Source organism: Delphinapterus leucas, unplaced genomic scaffold, assembly GCF_059928025.1.
Source record: "Delphinapterus leucas isolate spDelLeu-1000000601 "Yukka" unplaced genomic scaffold, BTC_Dleu_Yukka2 spDelLeu_asBTCV2_sq53, whole genome shotgun sequence".
Taxonomy (NCBI): Eukaryota; Metazoa; Chordata; class Mammalia; order Artiodactyla; family Monodontidae; genus Delphinapterus; species Delphinapterus leucas.
In genome coordinates, this window is record NW_028322262.1 from 3,029,138 (window position 1) to 3,054,149 (window position 25,012).

The 25,012-nt window shown below is 38.2% G+C and overlaps 1 protein-coding gene across 1 annotated transcript in view; it reads right to left on the reverse strand.

Moving 5' to 3' along the window:
• LOC149743916 (uncharacterized) overlaps positions 1-25,012 on the reverse strand; it is an 89,934-nt gene that overhangs the window by 60,116 nt on the left and 4,806 nt on the right. The window contains exon 3 of the mRNA XM_089906034.1: positions 19,304-19,394. Within this exon, the coding sequence (XP_089762160.1) occupies positions 19,304-19,394 (91 nt within the window). The remainder of the gene's footprint in view (positions 1-19,303; positions 19,395-25,012) is intronic.

Sequence of the window (25,012 nt, forward strand, 5' to 3'; positions counted from 1 at the left end):
AACAGAAAAATAACATAGTAAGATTCTGCTATCCAGTGTTCACAGAACATGAGTGGGATACTCTTGACTGTAAAATGGGAAGCCAACTTTTGCTCACCATATACATACCTTATTCAGTACAAATGTTTATTAAGAATCTCCAAAAGCTAGACACTAGGCATCAGGGCTACACTGATAGAGCAGATAAAGTGCCTGGCCTCAGGGAGCTTGTGCTTCAGATGATGTACATCAGCTACATAGACTGAATGATGGATACTATATTGGGTTCACACTTCGTCTCAAGAAAAAAATATATCCATAGACGTGATCCAGGAGTCAAATGGCAAAAGACCTAGCCTCAAAGCGAGTGTTAATTTCATTAAATGGTAGGTAAAAATTATTTTATATGCCGAGATAGGCTCTGCTTAAAAGACACACTATTCCTCCAAACGTATTATACAAGCCAGCTTATGAACCTGTGACTTTTTCTAGGAGAAGTGTTGCCTTCTTTCCCAAGAAGGGAACGGTAGGGGTCGGGGTGGAAATAGTTTCATCATCAGAGGCACAGTCTCACTACTACTGCTCAGCTCCAATTCGCAACCTTCTGAATGGTTTCCAGACTAAGTCATTTAGCAAAGTGATGAAGAAAAAATGGCCCATTAATCTTATGATGCGTGTTATAACTTAACTCTGGGTTTAGCATAGGAAAAATATTATTTGCATTGATTAGAAATATGCTTTATGGCTGCATATATTATTCCCTCTGAACATTCTAAAATTATTAGCTGGGTTGACATGATGAACTGCACAGGAGTACTTCTAGATGACATCTCAATGTCATCTGTTACTCACATCATATAGGTCTAGAAATCAATATGTATTTTACTCAATATGAGATCTTATTCCAAACACCAAAATATGCCTGTTTTTATTCGATGGTTATCATCATGAAACTACCAGCTAAACATCATTTAGAAAATTCAAAGCAAGTAAATTACTGTATTAACTGTCCAACTATGATTATGACTTTCCTCCACTTATAGCTGAACCTAATATAATGATCTGGTCAGTCTGACTAGGAGGATTTATTCATTAATTTACTCAAATGTCCTGAGGTATATTTTGAAGGACTTAAATTATGGTCTGGTTTGTAGGATCCAACAGTAAGCGTACAGGTTTATCTCCTACAAGCTCTGTGACCTTGCCCAAGTGACTTAGCATCTCTGAGCCTCACTTCCTAACCTGTAAAATGAAAACAATAATAGAACCCAAGTTGTAAAGCTGAAGGAAAAAAAGTAATATGGTAATGTATTTTGGCACAAAAGAGCAGTTACGCTGATGGTCATTATTTGTGAATACTGTTGCTAAGATTATTGAAAACCTGTTTTGTGTTAGGTGCTGTTCAAGGACTAGAATTTTAAGACTGTTCTTCACCTTTATCCCAGTTTTACCTGCAAAGTTCTGCCATGCACTGGAAAAACATACTGGTATTTCTAGGGAAGGGGACCACTCAGGTGACATTTTTGTTTCACCAGGTATATAAAGTATACAAAGGTTATAGTGTATCTTTTAAGTCCTTTGGACATCTAGTTACCTTTCACTAGAATGATTCTAGTAGATCCTGATAGATACCTGAGACAAGGTCAGGTCAGTGATGTTGGTACCTTTTCTGGCTTAAGAGCATAGGGCAGAAACACAGGAAGAGAGGTCTTCCTTTTCCACTCCTGTTGCTAAGAACCCTCTCGAATAATGACAATCTGAAACAGATCACTACATTGTTGCATGTTGTAGAATCAAAGCAGTGTACAAAGCAAAGAGCACTGGCCTCCATTATACTTGCATTTCACTCGAGATTCACTTTTCTAGACCGTGGAGAAAGCAGATGTTCCAACACTTTCCAGGTACTGGAATATTACAATCTGGCAATCTCCACCACTGCATGTTTGATCACACTATTCCCTGCAAATGGAATGCTGTTCCATCAAGGTCAGATTGACCAGTGCAAATACCTGATTTTATTGTACGGTCAGAACCAAATTAACTTACTGAAATTCTGCCCAGCTCAGGGTCTACCTTCTCTGTGAAACCTCCTGTGAGATCCCAAGTTACAAACAACTCGATCTTCTTCAGAAGACACTGTATACTATATAAATAGTAATTTACATATAAATATATGTATATGTGTGTGTATTTCTTTGTTACATTAAGTTATAACTCCTGTGGTTTCTCTTCTTAACTAAACTGGACCCCCTTATCATCACAGTGGCCATGTACATCATTGTATCCTCCAAAAAATCCAGATAATAATATCATGGATTCAGTATATAGTTGTTTAATAGAAAACAATTAACTAACCACTGCAGAATACTAGTGTCTCTCAAGGTGTGTTCAGTGGATCATAAATCCTATGAGACAGTCCATGAAGGAAAAGATTTCAAATAAATTTGGGATCTGTTGTCCACTACATCTCCTTATCAGAGACTCATAATTCACAAGACTCGTAAAAAGCTCTGTAGCAAAGAAACTGTTGACTTAGTTTGACCCAGTATTTCTCTTACAAGAGTATCAGTTCTGGAGGTCAAGGACATTTTCCACCTCTAATACAACATCTCTACTGCCTAGTAGAGTGCCTGGCACTTAGTAGACACCTAATAAATATTTGAATAAGTTTCAACATACATTCCCCTTTTAAGCTATAGAAGAAAAACACAGTATATAGTAGATTTTGATTTACTTGGGGAGAATAATAATATGAATAGAAAAATTTACACAAATCATTTTGAAGTATATATATTTGATAATACTTTTTTCCACAAATCTACACAATTGCACATTTAGTGGTGATAGTAAAGGAACTACATTTGCTTCTGAAAACTTGCTAAGAAGGATGGCTACTAAAAACTACAACTTGAACCCAAAACAATTGATTTAGTTCATTGGTCCCCACTCCTTAGCAGTTTTAATATAGAAGAAAATAGACGCATATATTTCTTTTCTGCCATAATATGACATCATATAAGGAATGCTATTTTATTAGCTAGAAATAAGATTTGCTTTTGTTATTTTAGTACATTTCATCACATAAGAATAATTCTAGATTTTTTCCCCTCCTGTGACTCTCATAGCATCCCCATCTAAAATAGACTTTGGAGATTTAGATCAAATGTCATATCAATTGTCCTAGATTGCTTACTATGTGCTTTCACTATAGATTTTAATGTCAACAGAGAAAGGAGAAGGAAAAGTCAGAGGGAAATGAAACAGGTGTATGCAACACCCCTCTCTACTACCGACATTTCTCAGAATTCTGGGGGAAGTTGCATCTATAAGTGTAAAGTTTTTCACCATGGAACTCACGGTGGTTGAACTTCTCGTGAAGAATGTTTTTTTCACTACTGAAGAAAAATATGTTTGATTTTATCACAACTGAAAAGTTCTCCTGTTTCTACTTCTGAGGTTTGCCCTCAAGACTACTGTTTACCTAATGGAAGAGACTCTTATGCATGGAGGAAAAAGTGCACCATTTGAAGGAAAAGCTGAAGGAGTGATATTCAGGTAGCTCCTCATTCCACCAATGAAAACATACACATAGATTTTCCACTTTACACCTCATTTTCCACCTTATTTTCATGATTTTGAAATGAATATGTAGGGTCTGATGAGTTTGTCAATAGTCTACAATTATTAGTGTTATTAAAATAGAATACAAATGATAAGCCATATGTAAAAATGCTGTGTGAATAAACTGCTATACCCCAAATAATACAAATGAGTGAATGGCAGTAAATGCTAAGAGGGATTAACAACATAAAGGATATTAAATAAATGATGACCGTATTTCATATTTATGTGTCTTTTTCTCTTTTTTTTTTTTTTGCGGTACGCGGGCCTCTCACTGTTGTGGCCTCTCCCGTTGCGGAGCACAGGCTCCGGACGCGCAAGCTCAGTGGCCATGGCTCACGGGCCCAGCCGCTCCGCGGCATGTGGGATCTTCCCGGACCGGGGCACGAACCCGCGTTCCCTGCATCGGCAGGCAGAGCACTGAACCACTGCGCCACGAGGGAAGCCCTTCTCTCTCACTCTTACTCAACTCCTAAATAACTAATATGCTCACAAATGGTAAGCATGTTTTGGATGTTCGATGTGTGTTTGTGGGAAAGAACAAAAAAAAAAACTGCCTCAATTAGGTCAAATATCATACAAGAGATGAATGAGATTAGAGATGGGATTGGGATTTGTGTTAGTTACTCAATAGCTAACCAATCACAGATATGACAGTGTAGTGCAATATGCAAATATACTTTTAAACAACTTCTCTTATCTACTGTCTGTAAAGACAATCACACTCAACTGCTCTGCACTTAACCCCAGAGCTTCTGAGTTAGAATCTGTTAGAAATAGGTACACGTTTCATTGCTTTGGCAACATTTACATGGCTCTGCATCAGGCAATATAACTGCTAAGATCACACTCTGGGAATTCAGGAAAGGCTAGTGTCCAGTTCTGGTCGTTCTACCACCCAACTGTGATCTAGGGTAAATTCCTGATAAAAAAAAAAAAAAGAAAAACCCTGAAGATGCTGAAACAGTATTTCCTACTTCACAGGGTCATCATGGGGTTAAAAGGTCATTAGGACAAAGTGCCTCTCACCCAGGAAACACTGATAAATGCTACCGATGCTACCATCATCATCATCATGACCGATCAAGAACATATTGCCACATGGAAATTCAACATTCCCTGGGCCATTCACAACTTTCCTTTAAAGGACTCATATTCTATGTGGGGTCTTAACACCTTCAAATAACAGAAAATACAAGTCTTTACGCCTTTTTTTCTGTAGCTAATTTCGGCATCTTTCACCTCTGTCCACTTAAGTGTTGGTTTAGCATATTCTTGTCACACAAAGAAGCTACTTCCCAAAGAGAGGAGCAATGTGTCAAGTGACAAAGACATTGAGTGAAGTCTTTCACATCCTAGATTGTCCACGGTACAGCTCAGCTGGTCTCTGGGTTGGAAGGCCTGGGTCTACTTTGCTTGTCTGTTACAGGGGAAGGGACATGGTCCTTAGCATGTGGTCTGTGAAACAGAGGCAGCTGCGGGTAGAATTATAACACAAGCAGAACTGGCTTCAATTCTTCCTTCTTAGGTCTTTTTCTTCTTGTTCAGCTGTTCAAGGAACTTGCCTGTCCTCTGTCCCTGCCAGGACGATGTTACATCTGCCTGGATAAGTAGGTCACCACTGTATATCAGGAAAGGTCTTATTTGTAATCATCAGGAACCAGATACGGCTAATTTGAGCAGAAAAGGAAACTTTTGAAAGTTTATGGTTAGGTCTCAGTAACTAGAAGCAGACTAAACAACCGAAAGCCAAGGCTATGCTATTGCAATTATAGGATCAGGCCAAAGTGATGTTATAAGTCCTAGCTGGCCTTGCTACCAAGCAGGAACAGGAAACAGGAGGTTGACCCAGCACTGCTGGCCTTGCTTCTTTACATCATTTATTTGTAATTCAAAATCCAAGAGAGGGGTGCAGTTGGCCAACCCGAGGTCGCCCGACTGTTTTCCATCTGTAAGGGAGACTGAGCATGTGAGTAAACAGTGTATCTGACATGTTCAGCTTGTATAATGGGAGGAAGGCTCTGCTTCTCACCAAGACCCACAAAGTGGAAAATTCCCCAAAGAGAAAGGAATTTCAGATCAGATGCTTGGAAAGTTAAAAACAACAACAGCAAACAAATGCAGATGTGGAATTAAAGACATGGAGTCATTAAGAACCTATATGTGGAGTGATTCAGACCTGAGTTCACATCTGGAGCAAGCTACTCAATCTTGCTGAGCTTCAATTTTCTTTAAAGGAAACAACGTGGAAGATGATATCCACATGTAACTTGTGGTACACATGAAGGAGGGTAGTACAGTATATGATGCCTGGCACATCCTATGCATTTTCTAAAACTACTAGTAGTACTATTATTATTGTTACTTATTATACAATTTATTGTAGAAATTAACAGGGAGAGTATTAATAAATGTTAATACAGTGCTAAGTGTCACATTTATGATCTCAACTAATTATCTGTTGATTCAACAAACATTCCAGGGGCTTCCCTGGTGGCGTAGTGGTTGAGAGTCCGCCTGACGATGCAGGAGACAGGGGTTCGTGCCCCGGTCCAGGAAGATCCCACATGCCGTGCCATGGCCGCGGAGCCTGCGCGTCTGGAACCTGTGCTCTGCAACGGGAGAGGCCACAACAGTGAGAGGCCTGCGTACCGCAAAAAAAAAAAAAAAAAAAAAAAAAAAAACAACAAACATTCCACGTATCAGAAAATAACTTGTTAGTATGTATATATATATATATATATTTTTTTTTTTACAGAAGAAAAGAAACCCTGAGGCTTAGAAAGTGTAAACAATGTACCAAAAGTCACTCATTTAAGAGGTAATGGAATATTATTCAGCCTTAAAAAAATGAAGGAGATCCTTTCATTTGTGACCATATAGATGAAACAGGAGTGCATTATGCTGACGAAATAAGCCAGACAGGATAAATACGAATGATATCATTTATAAATGGAATCTAAAAAGAAAAAAAGCCACACTCATAGAAACAGAGTAGAAAACTGGTTGCCAGGGGCTGGGGTGTGGGTGGGGAAAAGAGGGGAAGACTGGTAAAAGGGTACAAACTTTCAGCTGCAGGATGAATAAGGTCTGAGGATCTACTGTATAACATAGTTACTACAGTCAATAATACTGTATTGTATAACTAACATTTTCTGAGAGAATACAACTTAAGTGTTCTCACCAAAAAAAGAAACAAAGGAAAAAGGTGTCATGAGCTGTTAGATGTATTAATTAACGTGATGGGAAAGATCCTTTTACAACAGATATGTATATCAAATCATCATGATATACTCTTTGACTATCTTACAATTTTGTCAATTATACCTCAATAAAACAGAAAAAAAAAAAAGAGGTAATAAAGATGAGACTCCAATCCAGGATTATCCAGCTCAAAAAACTACACTCTTAACCATTACAATATAGTATCCATCCATATGTTGTAACTGTAAATTGCTTAACACAAAGGAAACGTTAAATAAATGGTATTTATTCTAACTCTAATGCTTACTAGATATTAGTTATGTGGTATGCTTTACTTCTAACTACAAGGGTATAAGGTGCAAATTCTTGCTACAGAACATAAAAGCCCCTGTGGTACCCTGTAGGATAAACACAGTACCTGTAAATCTCTCATCTCTCAACCCAGAGTCTCCTCAAGTTGGAGGTCTTTACCCCCTTTATAATGTGGGAATGATGCCTTTCCCACATTTGCACTGGGCATGAAAATCCATACTTCCAGGTGTATACTGAACCTCCATTTAGCTCCTCGTCACCTTGGAATCACCAGACCAAAGATCATTTATTCCATTAATATAAATGATCTAGGGATAGAAGTACAGAGTATACAGAGAGTGTTGGAGGAATCCAAACAACAAGTCCTCCACTCTCAAAACAAATTTTAGAGTTCCAAAAGTAAAGAGCAATGTTTGGAAATAAAACTAAAAATGAAACTAACATCTACAATTAGCCAAGTATTTATTATGGGCCAGGCTACTTACTAGGCACTTGATAAACATTACAGCTCATCTTCCTGCAGTCCTTCAAAGCATATAATATTGTTTCTAATTCATAGAGAAGAAAATTGTATGTAAGCAGGTTAGTGATTAGCCCAAGACCACAGGGCTAGGCTGTAAGAAAAGAAGGCCAAGTTTCAGTGGTCAAAATGGTGATGGATGTTATAACTAGAAGATTACGGCTAATCAAATAAAAATATTCAAAACGGTCCTAATGTATTATTAGGATTTCTTTAGAATAACTTGGGTGCCTTAGTGAATACAGTAGTGGTAGGCACTACAGTCTCTTTAATTTGCTAATCATACAAATCTACTTTAATATTCTTGGTGACAAGGAGCTAACTACTGATAAGACAGCTTCTTCAGTTTTGGGGCTACTCCAGGGTGAAATGCTGGAACGTCCTACTGCCTGCAATGTTACCTAGTTCTACCAGGGGGAATAAAGCAGAACAAGTAGCCACTGTTCTTGACAAATGGATACAGTTTCAGTTTTTCAAAATATAAGTGTCAGATTCATTCATTGTATCAGATAGATCTGTCAAATGGCTTTGCCCATTTACTAACGGATGGCACACTGCAGACACACGTTGGGTCAAAGGACTCAATGTCACCTCATTGATACTGTCATCAATATAATTTGTATTGGCCTTTTGTCTCACCCTGACTTTAAGGACTATGTGAGGAGATCCAAGTCTCCAGACCATGGACTGATCACCTCTGCTTGACACAGTATTCTCTGCTCATTTCCAGAGGGGACCAAGGATGAGCTCTTGTACTTCTGAGTCTATTCACCCTACCTGGCAACACATACTAGCTGGGCTGATTGGATCAAGCAGGAGCCCCAGAGTTTAAATTTCCAGCTGCATTGGAGGAAACAGAGGCTATGCCCCAATCCCATAACCCCTCACTTCTTACTGCTAGCCTATCCTAGGCTGTTCTTGCTGATAGGAGTACTTCATGCTAAAAATTAATTTTGCTTACCTGATGGCAGTCACACAACCTCAAATGCCATTTTTATAAATAAGGCAACCACCAATGGAGTGTGATTTAGGGTTTTTTCTTCTGTAGACCCTGCCTACCCTATAAAATCTCCCATTACTGCATCATGGAGACTATAATCCCTTTCCGAGGGAATAGATTCTTTCCAACCTTAAGATGAAATAAGAACTTACATTTCCATACTGCCCAAAAGGAAATAAACTGATTACAAAATGCAGGAGAATGACTGATTTTCCACATTTGTTGTGTTCATTAAAGGGTTTTTGAATAGACTTGACAGTATTAAAGAAGTTTAACACACACAAAATAAAAATTAATAAATGAAGAGAAAAAAATTGCATTTACAACAAACAACAAAATAAACACATTGATATATAAAAGGTTGTTATACATCGATGAAAAATGGATGTTATAAAGTCACAAACTAAAAAGTATTAACAGCCAATAAAGATATGAAAATATGTTCAACCTTGCTATTATTAATCAAAGAAATACAAATAAAATAATTCAGGTGTCATATTTTACTGACTAGAATGACAAAGTTTTAAAAAACTTGATAATACTGGTATTGATATTGATAATACTGGTACTGATGAGTGTGTGTAAGAAACCACACTGGATGTTAAATTCTTGGTAGAAATAAAAAGCACGGTAACCTTTCTGGAAGACAATATGTCAGTATGTACCAGAACTGACAACCAGCCATTCAAGTTCTAGAAGTCCATTCTAAGGAAATAAACAAATGCTCAAAGACATATGAACAAGGATGCTTGTCTCATTGTTTAGCAAAGCAAAACAGGAATAATCTAAATGTTGAACAGCAGGGACTGGTTAAATAAATAATAGAATGCTGTTCAACCATTAAAAATGATGCTGCAGATTTTTATTAGGTGATGACTAATCATACTTATATTACTAAATAAAAATGCTATAGAACTGTTTTGTAGTTTGATATAATAATTAAAGGTATTTTATACTTGCATTGTATTTATATGCACCCCGTCACAGAAAAGTTTCCAAAGATACCCTCAAAAATGTTACAGAGATGATTTATCAGAAATGGGATTTTGAGTTATTTTTCCTTTTTTCTTTAAATCCTTTCAATTTTGGAGTTTCTGCAATGAGCCTGTATTATTTTTACAATTAAAAATATTTAAATTTACAACAAAAGGATCTAAATTCCTCCAGTTTTCCATTTATTTTCCACCCTGGCTCGGGGTATTTGTGTAAAAAAAAAAAAATCAGCTTATTTTCTCTTTTGTATCAATCTAAATTTACTTTTCATAAGTTAACTATTTTAGTCTGGCAAAAGTTTCACACAGGAAAATTGTTAAGGTCTGAGTATTCTATTACGTTGAAAAGCACTGGAAACTTTGAAATTATTTCTTTCAGAATTTTCATATAATACTGAAAGGCGGGGGGTGGGAGGTAGCAAAATGAAGGGAAATAGATAGTAGTAGTCAACTTCAATTAAGGAAAAGCAACAAGAGGCAGTTTGTACTCTTTTGATACGGCAGAAGCCCCATGTGTCAACTCATGCTAAAAAATGGATATATACACACACATACATGTTTGTGTGTATTATATGTATATGTGACACACACACATAATTAATCCACAGTCTTAGGCTAATCACTCATTGTGGCAGAAACAACGAGCTGTTGACTACACTTTAATTAGCTCCTCCAGCCTGTAGAGGCATCACTAGGACCAAGATAGGAACAACATTCTCCATCTCCGCTTGCATCTGGGTATGGTTCTATCCCAAAGAATGTGACCAGAGGTGACCTCAAGAGTTTATGTCTGAAGGATAACGAGTTGATAATTGTAGCTTGCAGCTTCCTCTCTCCTTTCCTTTTTAGGACAAACGTAGAGCCACTTGATGAAGGTGGTGGGTCCCTGAATAACTGAGCAGAAAACTGACCCTCAGACCACCAAAGTCCATACTACACTCCTGAGTGAGTGAGAAATGAACTGTCCATGTGTTGCTCCACTGAGGTTTAAGGTTTATTATTTAGCGTTTAACTAACGCATTTTTTCTTTACACCTCAGTTGCCTTCTCTGTAAAATAAAGTCTTTGAAAAGGATCCACTGTAAGTTTTTTCCATTGCTTATGTTTTTATCTTAGTTTTTAATTCTCAGAAACATTGCGCGCATTTTACCTTTTAAGTTAGTAAGTCTACTTTTTTTTCCCACAAAGACGGGTTCTTCAAGTTATGGAGAAGTCATAGCAGACTGTTGCTTCAGTTTAAGATACGCATTCACATATGAGATGAGAAGGGTGAGGACCCAGAGAAACGCCTTTGACAGAGGGGAGTGAGAGCATACTGAAGAACGTTTAGTAATAAACAATTCAGATGGGAGAAACGGATGGGTTACATCTAACAGATTTGCTCAAAGGAATTCTGGAAAGGCAAATATGTGAAAATGTATAGCAAAGACATGAAATGCCTTTTGGTCCCTAAATGGATTTCATTTCAAAGACGTGCATACTGCAAATACATGTACCATAACACTTCTCCGTCCACTTCTAGAATTTTCTAAAGCCTGACAGAACATCTGCAGAGAGAGGATGTCATTCCAAGATAATCGACTGCAAGTTACTAAATTAAGATAAAAATGTCCTTAACCTTGAACAGTTTTTAAAGAGATTTTAGAAGAAAGGAGCCCTCCAGGGGGTTGTATAACTATATAATTGTACCCTTTCTAAAAGGCTATTTACAGATACATAATGTTTCCCCTCCATTCTTTAAAGTAAAATATAGGATAAAAAAAAATAGTTTGGGGATAATATTTGTTTGGGACAGCAGGCACTGCTAATCAGTACCACTCTCTCCTTATTCCTTACTATCAGAGCCCTGGTTTAGGAGACCCCATTATCCTTAAGGCTAAGGTGGCCAGTTTAAAATCTGAGCTGATGAGATCTAAGTGCAAGTCTGCTGACCATCTGTGGTAAAAAATTTGCTCTCTGAGTTAGACACTGCCTTTCTTTTCTTACTTAATTTCTTTTTTTTTCCTTTTCTTTCTTCCTGCCCAAATTGTTGGAACACTACTGGAGATTCTGGGGTCACTTTGAAGCTATGTGGACGTGCTAGAGATGTGGAAGCTGGAAGAGCGAAGCAACCCAGTCCCCTGGTGATGCCCTTCAGCAGCTGGACTAACGCTAGAGGGACTATCTCCAAACTTCCTGCTACCCGTGGAAAGTAAGGTAAATCACTCATTCACTTTCTGTTACCTACTAACTGATCCAGAACTCTAACCACAGGGTTCTAGAACCCTTCTCAGTATCCCATAGTCATACTCATGTTCCAGACTCCTGATCATCAGACTTGCTTATAGCAGATGCATGGGGAGGGCGGGCTCTCTGGAAGCCCTCATACTTCCTCCCCTACCCCCACCACACACAAATAATGATCTTTATGTCCACTCATCCTTCTATCTACACTCAGAGGCCAGGGCCCCCAGGAAGGCTTCACTGACAACCCTTTACTCCTCTCTACATGCAGAAAGGGTAGACTTCCTAGACTTGAATTCTTAATCTGTTACTTACCAGTTTAGGACGTGGGCAAAGTAGTTACCTTCTCTGGACACCCCTGTAAAAGAGGAACACTAAGTAGCACCTATGTACCTTACTGAAAGGATTAAATGAGCAAATGCAGGTAAAGTTCTTATAATTTTTTCTTGGGTCAATCAATTCTAGCTGCTATTGTTACCTTTGACTAATTTAGGGCAGAGTCCCTTTGCCCTCCTGTGGTTCTCTGGGCCCGTCTCATTCACAACACACACAACCGCATACTGCAGCGTTTTGAAAGGTGGTTCTCAAAATGTGGTCCCTGGGCCAGCAATATCAGCCACACCTGGGAACTGGTTAGAACTCTGGCACTGGAGCCCAGCAATCTGTGTTTTAACAATATTCTCAGGCAAATCTGATGCACACTAAAGGTTGACGACAACTGAGAACATCTGTCTCAGACTCTCCTGGAGGCATTCACCAAAAATAGAGTTACAGGGCCTTACACCTGACCAGCTGGAGAAGGGGTCTAGTAATTGCCCTGGTTATCATGCTTGTCATGATTTTTCAGCACATAAATGTTTGAGAATCACTGCCATTTTGAATGTGTGTTTCACTTGTCTGTTTTTCCAGTGGACTTTACTTCCTTGCAAGGAAGGTTTGTGAAGATTTGTTGCTGTTGTTTGCATTATTAGTTTTATTATGCTAATTCTAGAATCTCTGGTGCATAGTGCAATCTCAGGCAGGAAGTAATGGCTCATTAAAACAGGTATCCCAAAAGTCTTAGTAGAACTTCAAGATTAATTCCTTCAGGAAGAGGTAAAATTGTCATTAGATGCAGATGATATGATACTATATATAGAAAACCCTAAAGACTCTACATGAAAACTACTACAACTGATAAACGAATTCAGCAAGGTAGCAGAATACAAGATTAACATACAGAAATTGGTGGCATTTCTTTATACCAACAATGAAATATCGGAAAGGGAATGTAAAAAAACAATGCCTTTTAAAATCACAACCCCAAAAATAAAATACTTAGGAATAAACATCACCAAGAAGGCAAAAGACTTATACACTGAGAACTGTAAGACATTAATAAAGGAAAGTGAAGATGATTCAAAGAAATGGAAAGACATCTCATGTTCTTGGGTTGGAGGAACTAATATTGTTAAAATGCTCATACTACCCAAAGCAATCTACAGATTTAATGCGATCCCTATCAAATTACCCATGACATTTTTCACGCAATTAGAACAAATAATCCTAAAATTCATACAGAACCATAAAAGACCCAGAATTGCCAAAGCAATCCTGAAGAAAAAGAACAACGTTGGAGGCATAGCCACCCCAGACTCAGACAGTACTCCAAAGTCACAGTAATCAAAACAGCGTGGTATTGGCACAAAAACAGACATATGGATCAATGGAACAGAATACAGAGCCCAGAAATAAACCCACACACCTCACTTAATCTTTGACAATTAATCTTTGACAAAGGAGGCAAGAATATATAATGGGAAAGAGACAGTCTCTTCCGCAAGTGGTGTTGGTAAAGTTGGACAGCCTTATATAAACCAGTGAAGTTAGAACACATCCTTTCACAAATGAACCTATCTACACACGAAAATAAACTCAAAATGTCTTAAAGACTTAAACATAAGACATGACACCATAAAACTTCTAGAAGAGAACACAGGCAAAATATTCTCTGACATAAATCATACCGATGTTTTCTTAGGTCAGTCTCCCAAGACAATAGAAATAAAAATGAAAATAAACAAAGGGGACAGAATCAAACTTACAAGCTTTTGCACAGCAAAGGAAACCATAAACAAAATGAAAAGACTACCTACAGAATGGGAGAAAATATTTGCAAATGATGCGACCAGCAAGGGCTTAATTTCCAAAATACACAAACAGCTCATACAACTTGATGACAACAGAAGCAAACAACCCAATCAAAAAAATAGGCAGAAGACTTAAAGAGACATTTCTCCAAAGAAGAAATACAGATGGCCAATAGGCACATGAAAAGATGCTCAACACTGCCAATTATTAAAGAAATGCAAATCAAAACTACCATGAGGTACCACCTCACACCAGTCAGAATGGCCATCATTAAAAAGTCTACAAATAACATATGCTGGAGAGGGTGTGGAGAAAAGGGAACCCTCCTACAACACTGTTGGTGGGAATGTAAGTTGGTGCAGCCACTGTGGAAAACAGTATGGAGGTTCCTCAGAAAACTAAAAATAGACCTACCACATGATCCAGCAATCCCACTCCTGGGCGTATATCCAGACCAAACTATAATTCAAAAAGACACATTCACCCTGATCTTCACAGCAGCAATATTCACAATAGCCAAGACATGGAAACAACCTAAATGTCCATCAACAGATGAATGGATAAAGACGATGTGGTACATATATACAATGAAATACTACTCAGCCATAAAAAAAAGAATGAAATAACGCCGTTTGCAGCAGCAACATGGATGCAACTAGAGATTATCATACTAAGCAAAGTAAGTCAGAAAGAGAAAGACAAATGCCATGATACCACTTATATGTGGAATCTAAAATATGACACAAATGAACCTATCTATGAAACAGAAACAGAATCAGAGACATAGAGAATAGACTGGTGGCTGCCAAGGGGGAAGCAGGTGGGAGAGGGATGAACTGGGAGTTTGGGATTAGCAGACGCAAACTGGTATATATAGATTGGCTAAACAACAAGGTCCTACTATATAGCACAGGGAACTATATTCAATATCCTGTGATAAACCATAATGGAAAAGAATATGAAAAAGAATGTATATACATATGTATAACAGAGTCACTTTGCTGGACAGCAGTAATTAACACAATGCTGTAAACCAAGTATACTTCAATAAAAAATAAGTTAATTAAATTTTTAAAAAGATTAATTCCTTCAGAAGAACAAGTACTACACATTCACAAAAAAAGCACCCTTTGAAAGTTTAAATTTTTGAATTTCTTTGCCACTTCCTTAGTTTTGATCATCTTGGACAATATACTTTTAATATTGACTTTTAAAAATAATTGTGTTTCAGTGTTTGCTATCCTTAGAGAGACAGAAACAGATAAGTACAACTAAATACTTATTTTTCAAAAGTCTCAGAAGTATAAGGGAAATGAAAGTAATTATATCTTCAAATGATTTTGGGGTATGTTTCTAATTCCATACTTCTGATGCGATTAAAGATTAAAACTGTATTAAGACATTTGGGACATGCCGCATTGGTATTAAATGAATTTAATTTTGCGTAAAGTGGTAGAAATATTTTCTTCAGCAAACATACCTGCAGATATAAAATCACAACCATAAATCTACAAAAAAGCAAGCTATTGAATGAAATCTGATTGGTTATTTCCCTGCAGTATGGATCTGCTAATAATTTAATTTACTACTTGCTAACAGAAGCCAAAATTTAAATATACATATATATATGTGTGTGTATATATATATCTCTCTTCAATTTTAAATCATTCATATATATGAACAAGTATACATACACATATATAACAATTGTTCGTATATATATATATATATATATATATATATATATACAATTTAAAGTAAAGAAAGTACATCTGGTGGCCTATTTTTTCCCCCCGATTTCTAAAGAACACCATATTCTATTCTAGGCAGTGGAATGTCAGTCCACCTTAAGGGCTGTTCAATGAGCATATCTGAGAAAGCACTGGTTTAGCCAATGATGTACTTATTGAGGGAGGCCCTAGTGCCACTGTCAAGAGCTTATCCACAGGAGAGATAAGAAGGTACTTGTTTGGTTTGTGAAAAGAAGTAGTGAGGAATGGCAGGTAGCTGCAGGCTGATGACACGTGATGTCCATATATATGTAGAACCAACACGCCCATAATTGCACCCATTTTCCATACCCAAATCCAAAGCCTTTATATCATTAATCCCAGGCAAAAATGGTAAGATTCATGTGTGTTACTATCCCACGGCTTCAAGATGCCTATAAACTCATATGAGTATGTCTTAGTTATATCAGTGGAGGACAAACCAGGCTTCTATCACCAAGCCCCATTCCATAACAGGCAAACCAGTCCAAGACTTCTCTGAGTGCTGCAGGAGAGTCTATGGAAGGGGCGCTCACTCCACTGTGATGCCTAAAATGCCTTTGCACAGAGCAAACATTCAATACATGCTGAGTGAATGAATGAGTGAACTGGTGTCATAAAACAGGCTTATTTCAGGGAAATTCCATTCAACAGGCTGGCATTCCTTCCTACCCATCTTAACTGTTAAGCTTGCCATCAGACAAAAATTTAATTATAAAACGTTAGAGCTGAGGAAATTTTAGAAACTATCTACTCTCCAGAGGTATACAACTTTAATTTAGTGGTAAAAATCACTAGGAGTGATTTAGGAGTCTATCAGACCTGAGTCCAAATTCCACATCTACCATATTTTGGTGAGCAAATAACTACTTCTGAGGCTCTGTTCCATGTATGCATTATGGGATATCATAATAATACATACATTAATTGTATGACTATCAGGGGATGAAATGACACAATCCATTTGCCATGGTCGGCTAAGTAATTTGCACCAAGTAAGCACTCAAGACATTAGCCAATATTAATAGCGGAGAGATGAAAACAAAACTCTGGGACTGATGCCTACCCTAGGGGCCCCAGTGGTCATAATGACTTTCTTCCATTCAGCCTGCTCTCTTCTCACTAAGACTAAGGAAGAGAAGATGAACAAATTAGGAATAACAATTGGAAAATGGTTTTATACTCCCTGAATGAATGGAATTATAATAAAATGATTCATGAGTTCTGCAGAAATATGATGAGGCTTTAGATCTTTATGTTAGTTCTCTACAAAACCAATTTATGGCCCTAAGATGTACCTTCCCACCCAGCCCCATCCTTACCAGGATCAAATATCATTGTAAATGGAAAAGTCAACAACACATAATCAACAAGCTAAGTTACAAGCCAGTGAAGTCTCGGAGGTTTGATAGAGAAAATTCAGATTTATCATTATATGTAAAAATAAGATGATATGAAGAACTCAATCTAAAAAATATTACCTGGAGATCTATAATCTCTACAATAGTGCTATAAAAAGTAAAGAGCTAGAAATCTATTTAGATGGTTTTCCTTATAAGAAAGCACTTTCTGTATAACTTTTAATGTACTATTGATGAGAACAATGCAACAAAATTCAAATAAATACCTGCAGATGTCCTACAAGAAGAAGAGAACAGAGTTAGATGTGACAGGGGATAACTGGACTTCAGGATGAGTAAGACCCTATACTTGACCTCAATAAATTAACATGAAATACAGTGGATGAGTCACGTACAGAATGTCAGAATTCTAAAAGGCCAAGCTAAGTACCAAAAGGAACATGTGGGGACTCTTAAGAAGGAAATAAAATATTGGTTAGTTGATTACGAAAAGGCAGAAGGGAGTAGGTTCCCTTTGGCTGCTCTTTGAAGAGATCACTTCCTTTCCCCCCTAGTCCTGAGGCTAGGGTGGCATGGGCAATAGAGGAATGTGGGGACTGAGAATCATTTCTACTCTCACCAGAGTGGCTGGAAGCAGATTTTCTTACCAGGATGTAGTAGTATGCTAATATTTAAGGGTTCTTGAGGTCAGAGAGAAGGGTTTGAATACTCCGGCTCCATCTCTTGCTGTGGGTCAAGTTTCTTGCCTTTCCAACACCTCAGCGTCTTTACCTGAAAACTGGGGATGATGATAATGTCTCCCACCTGAGTGGAGTGTGAGACCTACATGATATAGTGCATACGCAGGGCTAAATTTGGTGCCTGGCAAACAGAAAGTGCTCAGTACGGCAGGCGAGTGTAGTGACAATAAAGGCAAAGATGACGGGGGTAGTGCCGGTGTTGCTTCTGCCCCCAGAACAGGCTCTGACTGGGAGAGAGTTAAAGCACCTTTGGGTTCATGGGGGTTTATATATAAGCAACGGTTGATCAATGTGAGCTGGTTGTCCAAATGATTATGTGCAATCTAAGAAAAAAATGGGCCTCGGATCTGCTCAGCTACTTAATAATATTAGCAGCGGTAGTAGTCAAAGAAGCTAAATTTTATTAAGTGTTTATATGCCAAACAACGTGCTGAGCGTTTTAAAAGGATTTACTCACTTATTACAACGAGGCTATACACTAGGTTCTGATAATGTTATTCGTCTCTTTCAGATGTTGACTGAGCCTCAGACGGGTTACAAAAGCACCTAAGATCCCGTTGTCAGTACATGACGGAAATGAGTTCAAATCCAGCCTGTCTGACTTGTTCTTAATCACTAAGGTATGAAATTAAGCATGTTGCCCTTTGCCTGATTCTCCTTCTGAGGCCTGAATATTTCACTTAGCTCTCTGAGTGCAGAAGAGAGAAAATTCTCTCTCCTTGACCCAACTTGGCATCAATATCCAACTCCCCTTCTCAAAATGGGTTGCTTCAACGAGCAGCAATGAATGCCGGGGTCGTGGACCAGTCACCTTGATGACTAAGAGTCAGACACTAGGGAAAGAAAATGCTCTGTGACAAACCTACCCTTGTACAGAAACAAGACAGAAATGGGGGAACAGGGCAGAAGATAATGGAATAAGGCATAGGAAAAATAGCACCTGGCATCGTGATAGTAATAATAATAATAGTAGTAGTAGTAATAGTAATAATAATAGACTTTACTATGCTCTAGGCATTGTATTAAGTGCTTGGTGTAAGTGACTTCATTTTAACATTGAAAACAAGTCTATGGGGATGAAATATTATTAACATCATTTTATAGGCAGGAGTATTGAGGTTCAGGTAATCAGGTAAATTGCCCAAGCTCATATGGTTAGCAAGTGGAAAGCAGAGATTGGAACCAGCACCTACACTCCTAACCATTATGCTATAACCATTATGCTGAAGACATAAGAATTCCAATGGTCTTTCCCCATAACCCACTCCTGCACTCCAGACTTAAATACTCCAAGATCAAGAGAGAGCAAGCTTGGAGTTGCCACTCTTCAGTGAGTGTCAATCATTTCAAAACAGTGTATTTGCTAACAAGATGCAGTTCTTGTGATAATCTTCTCAACCAGGTATCAAGAAACAGGAAGCAAAGATTCAAGTAACAGTATGTTCCTACTTACGAGGAAGGTGGGACAGCATAGTTGACACTGGGATTAACTGTTCTGGAAAACGTGGTCCCAGCAGGCATACACGCTGGTACATTTTCCCCACCTACCAAATACAAAAGAATTATTTCATTTCCATGTTGCTCTTCAAAGTTCCACCTCATTCGTGCCTGTCATTCATCCTCTGGCCTCTTCCTGTCTCCATTTCTGTACAGAAAGGTGCTGAGTCTCTGCTCTCGGATACAAAAAGGGTGTGTTAGGAGAGGGAGCCATGGTACCTCAATGTCTTTTTTTTTTTTCACCTTAATTCTATTATGCCAACTCCACTGAACTTAATTAGAGTGAATACAGAATTACACAATTACCCTCTGTTCTACTCTTCAGATGTTATATTTTGATAAAATTTACGACATGCTGCTCTCCCCTTGAACACCAGATGAACACTAGAAATGGATGTGTGTTGACATAAAATCTGTTATAATTACAATTCAAGTATAGCTTACATAATGATAGTGTTAACATAAAATTATAGATGTGTAGAGACAACGTGGTCATGCATTTTTTAGTATAAGCACATGCTTAGACCAATATCTGTTAGCGGAATGAAGATGGAAGACAATTTTGGTTAAGCCACAAAGGCTGTTTAAGGACTTGCAGATAGCTAAGGGGAACTCAAAGACCAGTAAGATAGTATTTCCCCTGCATTCAATTGCAAATTCAATTGCAAAGTGAAGGGAAGATGTGTAATTTCCCCTAAGGAAATTACAAGTATTTCCCCTGCCATGTTTTCAATTGCAAAGTGAAGGGAAGATGTGTAATTTCCCCTATGGAAATTACAAGACAAGTACATTTTTTCCCTTGAATACCTGGGTAAATGCTTAAATTCTAATGTATATCAGTGATGCAAATTTTCAACTGAGTTTGATAAATCATAAAATAATAATTATACATATATGTATACAAAACTGCATGGAACTAGAAAGTTCAGAATTACTTCTAATTAAAGAGGTACCCTATGGCAACTAACTTAAACCTTACAAAATATGGTTCCAAGTACCCTATCAGAGTGAAAAGTAGGAGACGGAAAGGTTTCTTGTAAATGTTTGTAGTCATGGTGTCTTAACTAAAACTACTGTGTCACAAATACTATTAAAATAATTGTGACATTTTATTCACTTTTACTGCAAACAACAAAACAAACTATAGGTATTTTTTCATTTCAGGTAATTATTTTAGCTAACAGTTATTCAATGTTTTGAGAAGACAGAGTGCTAATTGCATGACTTCATTTTATCTTTAAAATAGCGCTTCCATGTCATTATTCTTAATATCTCCATTGTATTAAAGTGTATCTCTAGTTCAGACCTTTCTTCAGAACTGCAGACTTGTGTATCCAACTGTGTACTCAGCATCTCTGCTTGGACGTCACGAAAACATCTCAAATCTTATACCTCCAAAACTGGTCTTTAATCCCCCAAACACGCTCTACCCCAAACTTTTTCCATCTTGGGTGACAGTAACCACACCTTTCCAGTTTCCCAGGCCCTAAATCTCGAATTCACCCTTGACTCCCTCTTCCTTTCCATTCTTGCATTCAATCTACCACGAAATGCTGTCACAACCTTCCCAATGTGCCACTTCTGAGAATTACCAGCCGCTAGCAGCCTGGTGCAGGCCACCAGCATAGACCTCGAGGATCCTGTAGTTGCCTCCCGAGATTCTCCCTGACTCCACTCTCTCCCCACATCCTCAAGGCCACAGATAGAGTTATGCTTTTCAAACAAGAGACAGTTCATACCACACCTCGGCTAAAATCCTGCCCCTGGCTGCCTACATTTAGAGTAAAAGACACAATGCATGTGATGGCCTCCCAGGACTTACCCAATCCAACCCATCACATATCCGACCTCCAGCCCTCCTGCTGTCTCTTCCTCCCCACTGACTAAGTCAGCCAGGGTGGCCTCCTTGATATTCCTCCAAGCTGCCCGGCATATTTCTGCCTTAGAGTTTGGGGACTGGTTATTCTTGCTCCCAGGGAGTGGTCTCCCCATCATACATTCTGACAACTCCCTCACTTCAAGTCTTTGCTCAAATGTCAACTTATAAAATCCACCCTGACTACCCTATTTAAAATCGGAACCTACCTGTACACTCCTCCAGCACTCCCAACCCAAGCCTCTTCAGTGAGCTTCACATCCTTTTCCTTATCCCCCAGCGCCCGTCAACTTGTGACAAAGCACAGAATTTATTTATAACATCCGTTTCCACACGAGAGTGTAAGGAGGGAGAAAGCATGCAAGAAGGAGCACGCAGGCAAAGGCTCTTGTCTGATTTATTCATTGATACGTCCAAGCATAGAGAACAGGAAGATGCTTGATAAATAGTCCTGAAAAAGATACAGATGAGGAAACTAGTAGTGAAGCTCAGAAAGTTTAAGTAACTTCCTCAAGGTTCTAGAGCTAGAAGAGGGTCACAGTAGAATTCACACCTGGGGATGTCTAACTTCAAATCTCTTAGCCTCTCTGCTATCTTTTTTTTTTTTCTTCTTTGCGGTACGCGGGCCTCTCACTGTTGCAGCCTCTCCCGTTGCGGAGCACAGGCTCCGGACGCGCAGGCTCAGCAGCCATGGCTCACAGGCCCAGCCGCTCCGCAGCATGTGGGATCTTCCCGGATCGGGTCACAAACTCTCAACCACTGCGCCACCAGGGAAGCCCCTCTCTGCTATCTTAAGTCCATGCAATTCAGGATTTGTTTTAATCAGTGCCATGGAAATTCTCACTCCACTGAATAGGATCACTAAAGTGTTCTCTGTCTAGATTTATATATATATTTTCCATTTAAACAAAGGAAACAGAAGAGGGGAATTCATCATGGGTTATTGCGGTAGTTTTACAGCAATTTTAGCAATAATGACATTTAAGTAATAGTGATATTTAACGATAGCATAATAATAATAAAATAATAGCTCTTAAATGTATTGAAGACGAATCGCATGCTAAACTCGGTGCTAAAATATATCCATGTATATTTTGTGCAAAATCCTTATGAATATTCTATCAGATGAGCTTTATGTGTAACTCCACCAGGCATACTTCTCTTATTCCGCTTTCAAAGATAAGGAAATTGATGAGAAGTGTGGTAACCGTTTGATCAAGATGAGACTGGTAATAAGTTGTGAGTATGAATTTAAATTCAGGTCTAACTCCAGAATTTGATTCTCAATCCATACATGAAAATTCTGATAATTCCTTTGATAAGGGTATGTTCTCTCCTGGAAAACATCCCCCATTATGTCTGCCTGTGCTCATACCTTCAGAACACAGTCAACTTTGAAACATGATAAAAATGTTTAAATAGTGTGCTTTAATAAATGGAAATATCTTCATCTAAACAATAACACAAAAAGGCAGGCTGAGCCCTTTGAAGTGGCTTCGTTGCTATCTTCCATCCAGAACAAGAGAAGGAATCAACAGCTGCAGAGTAAAGAAAGCATGAAACCCAGAGATGGAGGATTCTGTAAATGACCAATTACAAGACTATTAAGCCACACTTCCACAGCAAGAGGCAAAATATTCCATTAAACTGAAAAGTTTTCTACCGCTAACTCCAAGGCCCACACAAACATTAATGTTGCATTTATTAGGATGTATTTCCTGTGCTCTATCAACTTGACTTTCAGCAACTGTATTAATACAGTCCTTTCGCTTTGCACATATATCTGAATGATGGATTCCATTACTGGAGTTTTGTAGAAAGAGTGGAGTGAATGAAGTAAAGTTTGGGAAGAGCCATCATAATCCATAATGATGGGCACTGAATCAGGACAAGAAGAAACCTCTCTTCTCATTTATTTGAATGAAAATTCTACTATATATTTATTGCCTCTGTACAGGGCCATCTGTTGAATAGTGGAAAACAAGCATCTTTCATTTGGAGGTAGGATTTGTGTGCTCAAGTTTCTATGGGCCTGCAGAATTAATCTTGTTTTAGAAATGAAATAAAATGTAATTTCTTACTGTAAGTAGATGTGGTTAAGCAACTGGCAACTTTGATGTCTTTAAATCACTGCAGTTTCAGGGTAGGCAAATCTATAATTATTTCAAGCACTTCTTTATTGGTGCAACAATTGAGCAGTGTACATAGTGGTCAACAACCTGGGCATTGTCAGACGACTCTAAGTTTGAATCTAGACTTTGCCACTCACCAGCTATGTGACTTTCAGCTATGAGAATCACTTTCTTCAGCTTTGCAGTGTGGATTATTATATGCCCTTTGCAGAACTACTGTAAGAACTAAATGCATATGGGCACAGTGGCTCATAGTAAGGGCTCAAATTAGTACTGTGGTCACTACTAGTAGTATTGAAAAGAAATTAGAACTTCTATTCTCATAAAGTGGGATATGTGTCCCTTTATCATTGTAATTTCGTATCATTTTACTTTTGACCTTATAATTTAATAGCTTGATCCAAGAAACATTTAGCAGTAAATATAATTGAAAGAAGATTACCTGTCAAACATGAAATACTGTAGCATCAAGTGTGCTGGCACAATACTCTTCTCAGATAATTAACCTGTAAAAATATGTTATTGTCTTCTTTTTAATTAAGCACATTGAACATATATATTTACTGTGCCAATTGGCAAAAGGTCCATTAATTAATCAGTCTAACTATGTGTTGCATAAACGTCTTCTAAACATAATCGTATATGTATTTTATTTGTTGGGAAAATGTGTTTGAGATTGTTCTTTTCTGCCTATTTAAAGTAAAAGAGGGTGAGAAGTAGAGTTAGGCTTAATGTACTTTGTACTCCATTATGCCATGAAAATGCTTCTGTGTCCTGGAGACAACAACAAAAGATTTGCTTTAATGACAAGAATCAAGTATGTTCTAAAGCTTCCAGGTAGGAGGCATATAGGTTGCAGTTTATATCACAAGTCTTTGCTCTCTCTCTCAACTGCGTCTAGATGGGAAAGATGTGGTCACAAATGCTTCAAGGTGATATAGTAAATGTTGGAAAAGAGGGGGGTAGGAGGCAGAGTTTTGAGTATCTCAAACCTGAGCTAGAAGGATTTTATTTAAAGAAAATAACGGATATTATTTTTCACTTAAGGAATGCCACTCAGCAAACCTGACATTAATGTAGGAAATTAGCTCTTTTAGCTATGATGCTTTCAAATGCACATTACTGAAAACAAATTCAAAATAGTCAAAGGAAATTTAAAAACAAAAACCAAACAACAACAACCACCTCAACAAACAAGTACTAGAAATTCAGGGATGCAGCCATATTCAGATACAGTTGGATCTGCAAGTTCCAGAGTATCAGCAGGGTTCCAGCTCTCTCTCCATCGCTCAGCCCTGCTTACCTCTGCAAGACTTTATTTTACAGAAAGTCTCTTCTTGTGCTGGATGGTCACTGGGAGTCCCAGAGTCATATCTCCCCAGCTTAGAAATTCCAGAGAGAAAAGACAATTCTTCCATTTTTCTCTGAGAGAAAAGTCCTGGGGAGGAGTCTGATAGACTCAGCCGAGGTCAGATGCCTACCCATGAGCCAATCACCTGCTTTACTGGAGTTCATCCCCGGGGCCGTGAGGAGGCAGGATGGCATTATCTGGCAGTTCTCCAAGAAAAGCCTGCTGTTTTTGTAAGATGAAAGGGGAGAGGACATGGATAATGAAACCTGTATCTGCTTCTGTAAAATCCACAGAATCTTACTCCCT